Source organism: Parasteatoda tepidariorum, chromosome 9 (assembly GCF_043381705.1).
Source record: "Parasteatoda tepidariorum isolate YZ-2023 chromosome 9, CAS_Ptep_4.0, whole genome shotgun sequence".
Classification (NCBI taxonomy): domain Eukaryota; kingdom Metazoa; phylum Arthropoda; class Arachnida; order Araneae; family Theridiidae; genus Parasteatoda; species Parasteatoda tepidariorum.
The window spans coordinates 29,623,757-29,639,669 of record NC_092212.1 but is presented as its reverse complement, the minus strand read 5'-3'; the positions used below and the strand labels follow the sequence as shown (position 1 = coordinate 29,639,669).

The 15,913-nt window shown below is 28.4% G+C and overlaps 1 protein-coding gene across 1 annotated transcript in view; it reads right to left on the bottom strand.

Moving 5' to 3' along the window:
- Positions 1 to 15,913, bottom strand: part of LOC107438055 (serine palmitoyltransferase 2) — a 38,565-nt gene that overhangs the window by 3,203 nt on the left and 19,449 nt on the right. The window contains exons 5-10 of the mRNA XM_043045009.2: positions 15,375 to 15,593; positions 10,820 to 10,925; positions 8,143 to 8,362; positions 5,374 to 5,500; positions 3,049 to 3,184; positions 1,096 to 1,225 (exon numbers count right to left, since the gene is read on the bottom strand). Of these exons, the coding sequence (XP_042900943.1) occupies positions 1,096 to 1,225; positions 3,049 to 3,184; positions 5,374 to 5,500; positions 8,143 to 8,362; positions 10,820 to 10,925; positions 15,375 to 15,593 (938 nt within the window). The remainder of the gene's footprint in view (positions 1 to 1,095; positions 1,226 to 3,048; positions 3,185 to 5,373; positions 5,501 to 8,142; positions 8,363 to 10,819; positions 10,926 to 15,374; positions 15,594 to 15,913) is intronic.

The window sequence follows — 15,913 nt, the reverse complement described above, 5'->3', positions numbered from 1 at the left end:
AGACAAGCTCAAACTCATTTAAGATTTGTGGTATTTCCAAAGCATAAGATAGAAGCGAAGATGGGCTTTTCTATTCCTGATTATCGGAAGTTAATGTTGGATCTATAGACAATGATATTACAGATGAACTGAAAGGAGAGTCTGTTGACCTTACTTTGGACCATGTCTCGGATATTTCCTTCGATAGATTTTCAATTCTGATAAATGTAAATAAATAAGTTATCTTTCTTTTTATGGAATATTTTGCCGTGCATAATTTTTACTTTTCTAGCAGAATTTTTATTTTTTCACCTATTTGAATGTGCTGCAATCGCACCGAAATTTAAAAATAAGGATCGATATAGAAGGTAAGTTAGATCCACTAATTTAAATTTATATTTACTTCATTCAGCTATAATTACTTTTACTTTATTCTTTGTGCTTCACATTTAATTATGCCCAATCAAACATAGTTGATTATATTAAAACGAAAATTTGCATCTTCTTCAGTATCGTTATCGTAACCAAATGTTTCAACAGAAAATAAGCACCTTTTAAGCACTCAAAAAATATTTTTAAGCACTATATACATTAACAAAATGAAAAATAATTTTTCAAAGATTTTTCATGATCATGATAAAATAATTAGTTTCTGGCAAATAACTCTTTCTTGATTATATTAGCCATAATAAAATGATCAAGAGATTTTTTCGGTTCAATATCAGAGGGCGGAAAACAAAGTCTTCAGTAGACGCACATCAAACATGTAAAATAATTAGCGTTTTCATACACTATGGACTGACGTTACGCTGAAATAGATTGTGGTTGAATGAATTGGGAAAACTTTGAATGAAAACTATGTGAAAAGCACGCTTTTGCATAATACGCGGCGAAAATCGACATGTTAAAGAAAAAAATTTCCTTCTCGAAAAGGGAAAATTAAGCACTTTTAAAAAACACCCAATAAAAAAAGCACCCTTAAGGGCCTTTAAGTAATGAAAATCAAAAATAAGCACCTTTAAGTACTTTTTAAAAACGCTACGCACCATGTTATAGTAATTTTTTTTACTCAAACAATTTCTTTTATTAAAAAATAAATAAAGTTATTTCCTTTACTTTATCTAACATTTCCTTTGTGTGAGCAGCTGACATACAAAATCTTGCTCTAGCTGTCGTAAGTGATGTAGCTGGAAAACCCACACCTACTGTAGCAATACCTCCTCTTTGTAGTAGACGTACAAAAGCCCTGGAAATTTTTAAATATTGTTTCAATAAAATACATTCATTCACAATAAATCATTTACTTCAAATAATTTCTTTTTTATAATACTTTTCCACTCATATCAAAAGATTGTACAATAGAATCTTTATTCAATAAAAAGCTCAGGAAATACAAAACGGTTCGCTAAATTTGGTTACTCGCTAAATCTGAATATAGTGTAAAAATTCAAATAATTAAAAACAATTAACATGAAATGTTTCAAGATGATCTTAATTGAGAATGAGAAGAAAATATATATTTATTTAACGTTAATTATTTAGGGATGTAATTTTTTTAAATTTTAATATTTTTAATTAAATTAATTTTCTTCATAAAAATCATGTGTTAAATGTTTTATGATTCATATTTTCTATAGCTTCAAAAAACTGTTATAAAATTAGTAACTCTACAGCCCTTAGAAACGTCAGAGTTTTAAGCAAGTTAGCTGAAGTTACGCAGTGATTATATACAGAAAGACAATTAATAATTAACTTTTGATTATGACCTATGTATTATACAAGAAAAAATGATTACCACCTAGAAGAATGTACTTACATTTTTGTACAATGTGCACCATCCTTATTCTTAATTCTTGTAACCATGACACCCATTTTAAGAAAACTATCAGTTCATGTTTCAATAATGGTTCAGTTCAGGCATGCTTTACTAATTAATTATTAAATCCATATACAGAGGAACCCCGGGATTACATTGTCTGTTTTAAACATTATCTCGCTTTCTACACCATTTTCAGCTGGTCCAGGAGAATTACATATACCGATAATGTTAAACTATCCAAAATTTTATATATGCCTTCTAAAGAACACCTCGTTTTATATGTTTTTCTAACAGCAAAAAATTCTTTCTTTAGGAAGCTCTTATAGTTTTTTTTTCTTTTAAGAAAAAGAGATTTGTTTATAACCTGTTCTTATATTCTTTGTTTTCTATCTCATTGTCCTTCTATCCGTAACAAGGGATTTCTCTTAAGTCAAAATTGGAAAGGTGGTGAGATAGGCAAAGTAAAATTTGTGAGTGGAATTTTCCAATCCTTTGAGGAACTTTACACTAAACAACTAGTTAAATATTTTTTTTTTTTTTTTGATTTAGTTGACTTGCAAGATGTTTTTAAAGCAATTTGCATATGAAAGTACTAAAACAATTGACTGCTACACACTGCAAGATGTTAAGTGTTCAAAGCCTTAATAAATCATCAAAATATTTTTACAAAATGTGATAGTTACTATGCCTACAGCACATTTTAAGCAATTTTGTGATAAAAACATCTTTCTAGAGCAAGAAGTTAAGAACTTTTACAGTATAACTAGCTCTGATAGCAGGTTTTGGATGTGTATACAAACACATATTTCCACTTTGTATTACGTTGAATAAAATATTATGATATAGATAATTATTTAATATTATAATGTAAATAATAATCTAGTATTACAATATATTAAATTACTTAATCAATCTATAATTATGCAACGTATAATGATTACATATATAACATATTATGCCTCTTGAACAGATATATCTACTAGCAATACTTCTGCTTCACAGAAACTAGTTATAAGTCACAGCTTTAATCGACTACTATTTTTTCTGTTTAATAAATTAGATTTCCTGAATATAGAAATAAGGAAAAGTTAATTAACTGCAGCAAAAGAAAAAAAAGGCTGCTGGTTTGTTCTGTTAATAATTATTATAAATCAATGATTTTAAGAGGCTTTAGACCACTTTCGCGACAATTAATACTTTTTAAGCATAGCCATTTTAATGAAGCACAAAATAATGATTTCATAACTTACGCAATCTTGGATGGAAAATAAAGCATTAAAGGAACAACAGGTGAATCATCATTGCCATAAATTATAAAACCTTTCTGCTTCAGTTTTTGACGGAAGTAATGAGTATTTTTTTCAAGTCTTTGGATTCGTTTCATACCTAAAAAAAACCCCAACAAAATGAAAGCAAATACAGTAAAAATATAACTATAATGTAACTATACAGTAAAAATGTAACACATGTTACATTAATGAAGCACAACAGTAAAAGAGGTAAAACATTTCTCTTGTTTTAATTATCATGAAAACTAAAATATCAGGGGTTAGTCTGTCTAGTTTTTTTTTTAAGCGGTACCAATTTTGCAAAAAGTTAGAAATATTTTGTGAAAATTAAAAATATCGTAAAAAAAGAAAATATTTTCAAACAGGGTTCCCACTCAATTTCGGAAAAAAAAAAGAATTCCCTGACTTTTCCAAGTATACCAGGTAAATTTCAATAAAAATTGAGACCATATTTTCTTTCATCAGGAAATTTGGATTCATTTATTTGAAACGTGAAATATTAGATTTTCTGTGTAAAATAATATTAAATGAGAAAAGAAACATTTCTGTTTGAATAAAATGGGAACCTTTAACAACAAACAATTGTAAAAGATATTAGAATTACTTAACACAAAAACTGATTATTTTCCAGGTATAATATAGGAATATTCCAGGTTTTTGTAAGAAAAATGGCATATTTCCCTGATACTTGGGGTTAAAATAAAATTCCCTGACAATTCCTGGCTTTCCCTGACCTGTGGGAACCTTGTTCAAAAATTGTCACTACAAATAAAAATCATTTTTGACTCGTAAATTTCTATACTTTGTTTTCGCATTTATTCAAAAGCAATTTGCTATTGTAAAATTTTGGGCTAAAAATTGTATCCAAATTTCAAAATTCATAAAAATCATTGTCCATAGTTAAATTTCAACTTGATTTTAATAAAAACGTGCATTTAACAGTACTAAAGTTATTTTAATCATGAGAACGTTTTCAACTGGGTCACACAGAAAAAAGTTTCACTTAGAAAAAAAATGGTTCCAAAAAATTAAAGGTCAGTAGAATAAATTTACAATAGTGTTTAAGATAATGTTCGAACTTCGACTTCCTGTAAAGTTTATAGCAGGAGAGCCTCGTCGCTTCATTAAAAAAAAAAAGCTTGCCTTGATATGATCGGTTAAGGTTACCATGTTGCACTATTTGATCAAACACGTGCTACCTTTTTTGTTAAAAGACAGCTGGCAGGAAAGCTCCTCTTTTCCATAGATTGCAACGAGAACGGGGTTTCCATGAGGATTTACTTTTTTATTTACCGTTTTTCCTTAAGTTGAATTTGTGAAAGTACCGCTAAACAGCAGAAATTTACCCTGATCAGACCCCTGAATATGTATAAATAAATGAATTTTATTATTTATTAAATCTATTGCATAAGCATTGTTAGTTTGGAAATGTGTCCAGAATCTAAATCGATTCCTTTAATTTTTATTAGGCAGGCTAAGCTAGAAAATAAATTTAAAAAAAAAAAAAAAAAAAAAAAAAAAAAAAAAAAAAAAAANAAAAAAAAAAAAAAAAAAAAAAACTAACTTTTTTCTGAAAATTGCATAACACAACAAAATAGTGTCAGTTTTGCAGTAATTAAAGATAGCTTGAAAACTATCTTTTAAAACCATCTAGGAGTATTTTGTTAATAACTTTCTCAATTGAATCTTTCATTCGCGTCAGCTTCAATGAACTTTTTTTAATATTCTCCAATTATTTAATATTCTCCGATTATCTGGACCAAGACCATTCGGATAACCAAAAGACGGGAAAAATTTAAAAAACAGTTATAAGAATGTTTTTAAGTAACTACCTTTCACACTTTTTCCAGGCTTAGGATTGGCAATTGTAGTAGTGCCTGTTATAGCATATTACAAATGGCTTGTTTAAAAGTTTTAATTTTTTATTTTATTAGAAACCTTTTTCCTTAATCGAAACTACTTAGCACCCACATTGGAACTGTGTGGAATGCGTGAGGTTCTTTTCAATGTCACCAAGTGGTAAAGGCAGCCATTTTAGACCCCTTCCAGATATTCCAAAAATAAAGAAGCATTTTCATGGAAAACAAAAATTCTTTTTGGACAAGGTGGCTAAAACACATGGTCCTTCAACGAATCCGGACAATTGGACAATCCGGTAAAAGCGTTTTCAGATAAATGACAGTCTACTGTATCTTCATTTTCCTCTGTATTTCTAACACTGAAGTAGAATCCTCAATTTTTATTTTGAATGGAAAAAAAAATTAAGAAATATTATGAAAATGTTACCTTCATTTGTTCCATCTTTTCCCATTATTATCTTCATAGATGTTAAGATTTGTACAGCAATTGCTGCTGACATACTAGTAGCATAGTAAAAGCTGTAGCTATGTGTTCTCAGGTGATTGATAACATCCTTAAAAGAGAAAAAAAATGCAAAATCTAGTACAAATAATCGCAATTACGAAATAATAACCACATTGTAAGAAGAACTATATATAAGTTGACAATCTAATAATTTTAATTATTATTACTTTTTTAGAAATTAATTCAGAAATATCATTATCTATGTAGTCTTTATAATTCATTTAGCAATATTTTCTTAAATTTTTTTTAATGCAGTTCAAATACTTTTTTTCTAACTAGGAAGTGATTTTCACAAGTTAGTACTACATATCTAAAATTAGTGGTCAAAAGAAATTCTTTTTCTGTTTACCTTCTTGCAATAGGTTGATTTTCAATCATAAGTTACTGAATTTACATTATTAGGGTGTGTAGCATACAAAAAAAAGTAATAGGAGTAAGTAAAAGATAAAATGGAAATGCTTAAGTGGATAGTAGTACGAAAAATAAAAGTAATCATCTTAGAAGCAAGGTCAAATACTCTAATTTTAAAGTAAATAAAAAACGGAGAATATCTATAGAAGTATAGTAGATTTTAAGATAAATTTTATTGCTTAATATTTTAGTTTAACATTAAATTTTATAGTACTAACTGATAATTTTCAAAAATGTTTTACTTTATTAATTCCAATTTGGTATAAATCACATTTTTCATATGCTCCTTTGACTACAAATTANAAAAAAAAAAAAAAAAAAAAAAAAAAAAAAAAAAAAAAAAAGGAAGAAATCACAGGAAATCTGTTAAGTTGACCATGTCTGTAAGGTCACCTGTCTAAGTAGACCTAAATAATCGAGTACCGAACTGGTAGCAAAATTAAATATTTTCCCTTTGATAAAACTAACAAATTGCCTAAATGTACCATCCAATAGTTGTCTCACAAATGGTCAACTTACACAAGCTTTACTATAACAGGGTGCATAACTAAATCTTTCAGCAAAAAATAAGCACCTTTAAAGTACTTTTAAATCACTCATTTATTATCATCAATATTTTTAAGCACTATATACATCAACAAAATGCAAAATAATTTTCAAAGACTTTAGATGATCATGAGAAAATAAGTAGTTCCTGACAAAGAACTCTTTTCTTGATTATATTAGCCATTACAAAATGATCGAGAGATTTTTTGGTTTGATATCAGAGGGTGGAAAATGAAGTCTGAAATTGAGAATATCTTGCAAAATGCAGCAGAGTTGCACATGAGAAGGCAATAATCTTACCGAACCCCGAACAGCAGACGCACATACGGACTCACAAGTTTTTTCATCAAACATGTAAAATGATTGGTGCTTTAATACGCTATGGACCGACTGCATGCCGAAATTAACTGTGAAATCGTTGAATGGAACAATGCGGAAAGCACGCTTTTGCATAATACGTGGCGAAAATCGACATAATAACGAAGAAAAAAAAATTCTCATTTTTGAAAAGGGAAAATTAAGTACTTTTTAAAAACACCCAATGGCAAAAGCACCTTTTAAAGAAGCTACGCACCATGTATAAGATTAATTTATTTTTTAAAATACAAGATTAACAATACACAGGGGTAGCAGCAAAGTTTTTTAAAATTTTAGGGTAATTTTAGGAACTTTTTTCAAAAAATTTTAGGGGTAATATATGATTTTGCTAGGAAAAAAACAGATCACACGGTAATTTATTACATAACAGAAGATTATTACAATTCATCCACATTACAATATCATTACAATATCATAAATAATTGCAAGCCATAAAATAAAGCTCTGAAATTTATTAAGTCAAGAATGAAATCTCTAAAATGTAAAAATGAAATTTCAACTTTACATATTACATATCAGAAATTAAGTGCATAATTCAGGAACAGGCAAAAGTCAGAATAAATCAAGAGAAAAAATAAATTAACACCAACTTGGATTTTTATTTAATTTTTACCTTTTTAATCAAAACTTTACGATTACCCTTTACCTTATTTTATTAAGAAAAACTATTGTGTGATATTATTAGATTTCAAATCAGCAATTTATATTAGAAGTTAGAGAAAAATAAATTAATCATGATCATTTTTCTAAAATATTCTTGATATGATTTGTGAGATTCTTTTACTGCCCTCAATAGTGTTGTAGTGATCTTCAACACTCTTCCATAATTTCGAATGGTATCTTTGATTAGTCTAAGAGACACAATAGTATTCTCAGGGTGACTCACATTAAGCATTGCTTTATTTATCGAAAAACCTCTCTCAGGATCAAAATTCCCATGTGACAAAATTAAAACAGTTTTAATTAATGTAGTTTAATTCTTATATTTTAGATAATTGCTTTTTTATTTATATTTAGCCTATAACTCTAATTTTTTAGGAACACCAACAAAATTTTATCAGATTTTTAGGAATTTTAGGGGTTCCTNAAGCACCTTTTAAAGAAGCTACGCACCATGTATAAGATTAATTTATTTTTTAAAATACAAGATAAACAATACAGTAAACATTCTGCTTACAGTTTGTACAACAAGTGGGGCAAAAGGAGAAGCTTCCCCATGCTAAATATTATAAGCAAAGGATTTTTAAATGATGTTTCATCTTATTTTTCTCACAGAATTGGAAAATGCTGTGGTCAATTACTCGTAATTTTAGACTTTTAAAAGGAAATTATAAGAACATAAAAACATTAAAATACCCGAGATCCAGCTATGTATCCCCCAGCTGCACTGAAACTTTTGGAGAATGTTCCCATAAGCAGATCAATATCTTTGGGATCACATCCAAAGTAATCAACGACACCACGTCCTCTCGGTCCAAGCGCTCCTACGCTGTGGGCTTCATCAACATACAAATAGCATCTATATTTCTTTTTCAATGCAATCAAAGCTGGCAGGTTAGTAATAGTGCCTTCCATACTGAAATAAATATTTACAATCAATGGAAAAAAGTTTAAAAATAAACTGAATCAGTTTTATTTTTTTATAAAATAAAAGGAAAGGAAAACAAAGTATTAGAAATCAGTTTTTGTATTCATCAGAATAAATAGCCCATGTCAGAGTCAAATTCAAAGAGCTTTTAAAATTTCAAAAAATTAATCAATTTATCAAGGCAGTGAAAAAGGATTATAGTTACACAATTCAATCGACAACGCATGATGGATACACTGCCGCGCAATTGAAAAATCAAAGTAAGTGAATCACGATTGATTTCCAGAAAAGTGGCTTGACAATTTTTCTTTTTTTATTGCTAATGTTATGAACGCTAAAATAGAATTTCAAATAACTGATAAAGCAAAATTTATTTTTGTAATTTTTTTTCACAATATGTAGCTTACCATACAAAGATGGCAAATATTTAAAAATCTCAATTTGGAATTTTTTGTCGCTTGCGTTTATTTTTCAATTGCAGGCACTTAACTGTTTTGTTTTCTATGAAAATATTTATCTCAACTTTGGTTGATCTTGAAGCCAGGAAAGCGGTTCAACCGGTTCAGTTCACTAATGAGTTCACCTAGTATGCACAGTTGTGATGAACAAGCACACTTTAAAACTAGTGTTTGTTTACATTTGAAGAGGTGCTCAAACTTCTGCCTGATCTTCTGACTTAACTATTTTGACTACATTAAAATGTAGCTACCTCTCATACTTCCAGAGACAAAAATCCAAATTCTTAAATAAATGAAAAATATTTATTCAAGTAGAATTATTAAATGAGATATTTTAGGATAATTCAGGCATTAACAAAATTACATTCTTTACTATTTTCAATTGCTCATCTTTCTTCAAAGTTATATTGAGATAAATGGAGTTTGGATAAAGATTTAAAATATTTACATTTTCAATTAAAAACTTTTAATTTCAAAAGAATAAATAATCTTACCCATTGCATAAAATTAATTTGTATTTTTTTTCTTTTTTCAAATGAATGTAATATTCTAAATTTCATTTTACTACAAATTATTTTTTAACTCAATAAACCTTCAAGTATAATTCACAATACCTTTTATATCAGACTTATCAAATGCTATTGGAGAATCAAACAATACTTTTCACCTCTTAATGGTTTTCTAATAATAAAAGAGATCAAGTCTGTAGTATTGGAATGAGTTATTGCAAACATAGGACTGATATTACAATAATATTACAACCATGGGAGCCACTCTAAAAATATTTCAGGACTGAACTTATTTTTTTGACCAATCAACACAATCTAGAGTTGTTTACTAGAATTTTAAGAAATTTATAGCTCACCATCTCCAAAATGTACCATTCTATAGTAATAGCTCAAATATTAAATCAATTATCTATTTTTTTTCTAATTTTTTTTACAGCAAGCAAGATGAAACAACAGCTAACCTTATACATTGTTTTACATCACCAGGGGTGATTGTGAGCTCAAGTCAAAATTCCAGAAAACTTCTTGAGTAAAAAGTTTAAATCAAAAAAAATTTAAACAAGGTTTTCTCCTTTTTCTCAAGATTTCTTAGTTTACTTAAAATATATTTAAAATTTTACACATACCTATGATGACCTGGAGAAGAAACTGAAATTTACAAATATGTCTTTCTTTCTTTCTTTATAATAACTATTTACTGATAAAAAATGAATATTAATCTTGAATATAAGCTTATAAAGTATCTGGCTCTCCCTTACAAACAAATAAAATAAACTGTGTTTTTAAGTTCCACCTCTGAAAATTTGATTTCTGGAAACTTTTGTGGTCAATAATTTTTTGAAATGTCTGAACCTTCGACCGCCGGAAACTTCATTTGATTTTCGGAGGCACAATCAGCCCTGCATCACTCACTGAATATCCACTAATTATTTCATGAAGCTATGCATCTCTATTTTTCACTTCAGCATTATTTATGTCTTGTTTATTTTATTTATTTATTTTTTTAAAAGAAAAATAATAATCTTAATTTAACTGACCAGCATTTCAAAACGTTGGGGAAAAAGAAAAAAAGAAAATTGAGATACAACAATAGTACAAACTTTGTTCAAGCAAGAAACATTGAAGTTCAATCTCATTCTTTCATTACTGAGCATTTTTCAACAATTATGAAAATTAACAATGTTTACACTAAAATTTAATTTTTATTTGTGAATATTTGTTACATTTCTAAAATAAAACAGAAAATTTTATATAAAAAACCAACAGAAAAGAGGTATTAATTTATGAAACTTAATCTACTGATATTTTATCTCAAGACTGATTTCAGTCCCCAGGACTGAAGAGTGGCACCCATGATTACAACATCAACATATAAGTAAAAACTTAAATAACTCAGTCCAATAGTAAAAAACTAAAATTACAAGTTTATATCTATTCAAACATAATTAAAAATTACACATTAAAGAAAAAGAACTAACCTATAAACTCCTTCAACAATTATAATAATTTTCTTCCAGGGTCGTTTGGTCCTTGGTTGACCAGATACTATGGCAGATCGAATATTTCGTTCAAGATCTTTCATGTCTAAAATATAAAACATTGATATAAAATTGAATACAATAATTTAAGAAAGTGAAATGAAAAGAATAACTTTAAAAAGTGCTTTTACTTTTGAAAAAAGTCATAACAAAAGTAATTTTATTTGCTTTTTCTGTTTCAAATTGAAAAATTTTAAATTCATGATAACTTTGCACTTCAGTTAAAAGCTAAACTTATCAATGAACCCAGTTTCTTTTTTAGAAATTTTTAAAAACATTAAACATCTAAAATGGAAAACATTTTGGTGGATAGGATTGAAAAAGAGAGAAAAGCAGGGACGCTTCCTAACGGTTTAAGAATAAAAATGTGCGCTAAACAAATCCTAAAAAGGTCTGTATAGACATACAAACGGTAATATTGAAGGAGTTGATCTTAAAGCTTCAAATGGTCGGTTTAAAAGTTTTTAAAACAACATAATATTGCTTCTGGATCTGTGACAAGTGTTGATTAAAAGATTCCAGAAAACACGAAATAATTCTGCAATAATTTGTTTATTTGGGTCGGTTTTCCAAAGATAAGGATATTATTTTTTTAGGCAACAGTGATGAGTCACCTTTATGCTTTGGGCTAAAGTTGTATAAAAAAAACAAAACAACAACAGTAAAAGAAAACTTGTGCCGCACTGTAGTTTTGAGTGATATGGCAAATGGTGATGATATGACTTAAAAATTTAGCTATTTTAAAAATATTAAAAAACATTCTTAAAAATGAATTTGCAAATACATAGTGGCAACTGTATCTATGAAAGGCTTTATCAAAAGAGAACTAACTAATATTTACAGGGTATCTGCTACATTTTAGATTTTCAAATTTATGACTTTCCATGCTTAATTCCTAGCATTTTTCATGACTTAACGAAGTTACTATTTTCTCTGACAAAAACGCAACAATAAATTTAAAAAAGCATTATAATAACATTAATTGAAATTATAGGTCTAACCAAAACTGTTATATTCTGCATCTTCATATTTATAGATTTTAAATTTAAAAACAGAGTAAAGAAAGAGTTAAAGCAATAAAATAGCTGAAAAAAATAAAAAAGCAAAAAAAATTTTCTTTTCTTTTTTTCAGCAGAATCAAATTCTAAAGATACTTTTCTTATTCATCGGAAGGAAAGAAATACTCACGACTTTTCTGTTCTCATTTTGGAATTAAAAAAATATGCCTATGACAATCCTGCTTCAGCTAGAATTTTAAATTGATAAAATAAAAAAAATAATAAAAAAAAATCTGAAATCACAGAAATTTAAAAAATAATTCGCTCTAGAAATGATGTTTTTTCCTGAAAGAACACCATAATTTTTGAAGAAAACGATAAAAACATTTTATATTTGAATTAAATGTGACTGTAAGCAGGGATTCTGTTACAAATTCAGATATTCGGAGCATCATGGAACGAAGGGGGGAGGAGATAATTCCATTTTAAAAATTAGATTTTTCAGCAGCCTAAATCCATGACTTTTCATGATTTTTTTTTTTAAAAAAATATTTAAAATCATGACTTTCCATGATATCTCATGACTTTCCATGATATCTCATGACTTTCCAGGTGAGCAGATACCTAGTATTTATAAGCAGAAAGTAGATGTTCACAATCATTTGTCAAACACAGGTTTTTCCTTGTAGAGGATAGTGCTATATCTCACTTAAAAACAACAGTTAAATCAAGTTTTAGAGAACATTATAAAACTGAACTTGCTGCAAGTATAAGTAGTTTGACTCGTGTATTACAATCTACTAACGTTGACTGGGACAAAAAATTCAAACACACCCATTCCTCTTTACTCTGAATTGGAGCACAGGGCTTCTATCATACTTCACTCTATTTTATCATAGCTCTATCTCACTCTATTTCATGGCCGGATATTTTGCCTATCTATGTTTTTCCTATTCCTTTCAATTCATTTACAATAGCCCTGCGTCAAGTATTTTTATATCTTCCTCTTCTCTATTGTCCTAAGTGCTCCATTCAAAAACTTGTTTAACTTAAAATTTTTCCGATTTACGTAGAGCATGAGCAATCCATTTCAATTTATGTTTTTTAATTTCCAGATTAATCAGTTTCTGTTTTGCTTTTCTAAGGGTTTCTGCAATACAAATTTAATTCATAAATGACTACAGTCAAACCCCGCTATAGTGAACACGGTTTATAGTGAACGAAATATTCGGTCCCATGCCTTGCTATACACGTATAATGATATTTTTTGTGGATATAGTGAACTAAAAAAGTGAGGAAGTTGGATATTATGAACTTTTTTCTGTCTTCAACTGACTTTTTTCTAGATTTTTTTAAAAAATAATTTTGAAATGTCTACTTCTAAATAAGTACTTATACTGATTTTTAAAACCATCTATAGAAATAAGCATTTTTTCTGGTTTGCTTCTTTTATCTCACTTTTCCATCATTAAACAAAGGCCAACTCAGGCAGATGTATGGAAAAAATTTTCCCTGCATCAGCTAAAGATTACTATTTTTTTGTACACAAGACGAAGAGTAATATAAAATAAAAGCAAGTTAACATATTTTTTGTTACTAAGCATTACTTTTCTGCCATTTTTGTATTTCATTTTATTGGTCATTTATTTAAACAATGTATAATAAAAAGATCGGAACTATTAGTTAAAATTGCTTGCGGAACGGATATAGTGAACTCCCGGTTATAGTGAACCGAAATTTCGGTCCCTTTAGGTTCTCTACAATGGGGTTTGACTGTATATTAAATCCCTTATGTAATTGTAAAACAATTCACAATTTAATTTTTCAGGGTGGCCACTCATCAGGTTTAAAATTTCCCTGATTTTTCCAGGTAAAATTTTTAAAATTTTCAGGTGAGCATGTATTTTTTATTTTTTACAAGGTGTAGGATGGGTATTTACTTAAACTGTATTTTTTTTAAATATTTAATCATGGTGTGTAGCCAAATCTTTGAATCAAAAATAAGCACTTTTTAAAAGCTTTTCAAGCACTCAAAAAACTCATATTGAATCAATGATATTATTGAAAAACAAAAACTTTTTATGAACAGTTATAGCATTAAAAAAAAACGGACGTAAATCTAAACAATCAGTACCTTTCCCACATCACCGAGTGAATTCAACTTGACTTTGAACTCAGAACAAAAGTACCCTTACCCCCTACATCAAAAAAGTGTTAGAAGTAAAATAAAATAAATAAGAATAAAATTATAAATGAAAAAGAAAAACATTTAATAAGGATCTGACTCTATCCGAATTGGAGCACTCGGGTTTCAGTTTCGAGTGTGCGCGCATGCGCAAGTCATAACGTGGGTACAACATGAAGTCCGTGTGAATGATTACGTAGCAAACACCCCATTTTTCCCGAAATGCAGGGGATCCGCCAGATATCACTGAAGGAAGAAAAAAAATTATTCGTTAAAAAAAGCACTTTTTAAAAACGCCAGCTGAAAAAAGCACCTTTAAAAGCTTTTAAAAACGAAATCTCCCAAAAAGCACCTTTAAGTACTTTTTACAAACGCACCCTGTTAATCTTGAAAAAATAATTAGTTTTAACAATTTAGAAAGGTTTTGTTTTTTATTTTTTAATGTCCTGGTATAACATTAAATAGATGTGGAGACATGTTTAGCTTGTAGAATATAATAGTTTTTACTGAAAATAAAATGTTTCTATGTGCTACTTTAAAGTAGTTTTTGCAAAAAAGTACACTAAAAGCAAATACAGAGTGATCTAAAAACCTTGGACAAGTATTGTTAAACATAACTCAGTCTCGTCCAATTGATAATCCGAAAGTTAAGTTGTAAATGCCTTTTCAATTTTAATTTAGTAGTCAATGAGAAACACAACAAAATAATTTAAAAATATTAAGAATTCTTCTAAAGTTTAGAAAGTCAAAAATTCTGATATAAGTTGGAAGAATTTTATGCCTAAAACGTTACATAGAAGTAATGCCTCATTCGTGTAGATAGCAAAGTCAGATAAGTAAAAAGGAACAAATAAAATATTTAACCTTTAGAACATAAAAGATCTTAACTTTTAAACTATCAGTCCAATCATCTCAAGTTTGATGCTATTTGAATCAGCATAAAAACCTACATTTGACACAACGCTTCATGTATTGAAATAGCAAGATTCACTTTTCTCCCCTTTTCTGCCGAGACCCAAAGTGGAAGAAAAGTGGTGTTTTTTTACTACCTTTACCCCATTTTATTACTAACCATAAAAAATATGTAAACACATCGCCATATATTTTTTGTTTGTATATCCTTTTATACCTTATTTTTATTGTAATAAATAGAATATCTTAATAAAGCAAAGCAATATTATTTAATAATTCTTTAATAATTTTTTTTCACTAACTAGATTTAACTAGAAATGACGTAGCGGGAAAAAAATCCTTTTAAAAAAAAGCTAAACAAATATTAAAAAATGAAAATAAAATGACAACTTTAACATACCATTGTGTTTGAAGACTCTGATTTTAGCTCCAGAAAGTCGACAACCAAGAACAAGGGAGGCGTGGTTTAACTCATCACTAAGTATTAAACATCCTTTGGAAATTATTGAAGGTAAATTTGTGGAATTGGTGGCAAAACCCATACCTATAATAATGCTGTCCTCAACTCCAACAAACTCTGCAACTAGTTTCTCCAATTCTTGGTGATATAGAGTGGTTCCTAAAAATTTTTAAAAGTAAATAAATATAGAAACTTAAAATATAAAGGATCTTTAGTAAATAAATCATATTCTAGTTATAATTTAAAATGGATCAGGATGTTTGGTACAGTGTTAAATGAAATCTCCCTGAATTTTCAAGAATTTTATGATAAAGTTTTCATATTTTTTTTCTTCATAACATTTGCTTACATCAGGGCCGGATTAACCTATAGGCACACTAGGCACGTGCCTAGGGCCTATGAAAAACTTGGGAGAAAAAAATCAAAAAAAAAAAAACAAACGTAGTGGAATCAGAAAAACAGTTTTGTTTTTCTGATTC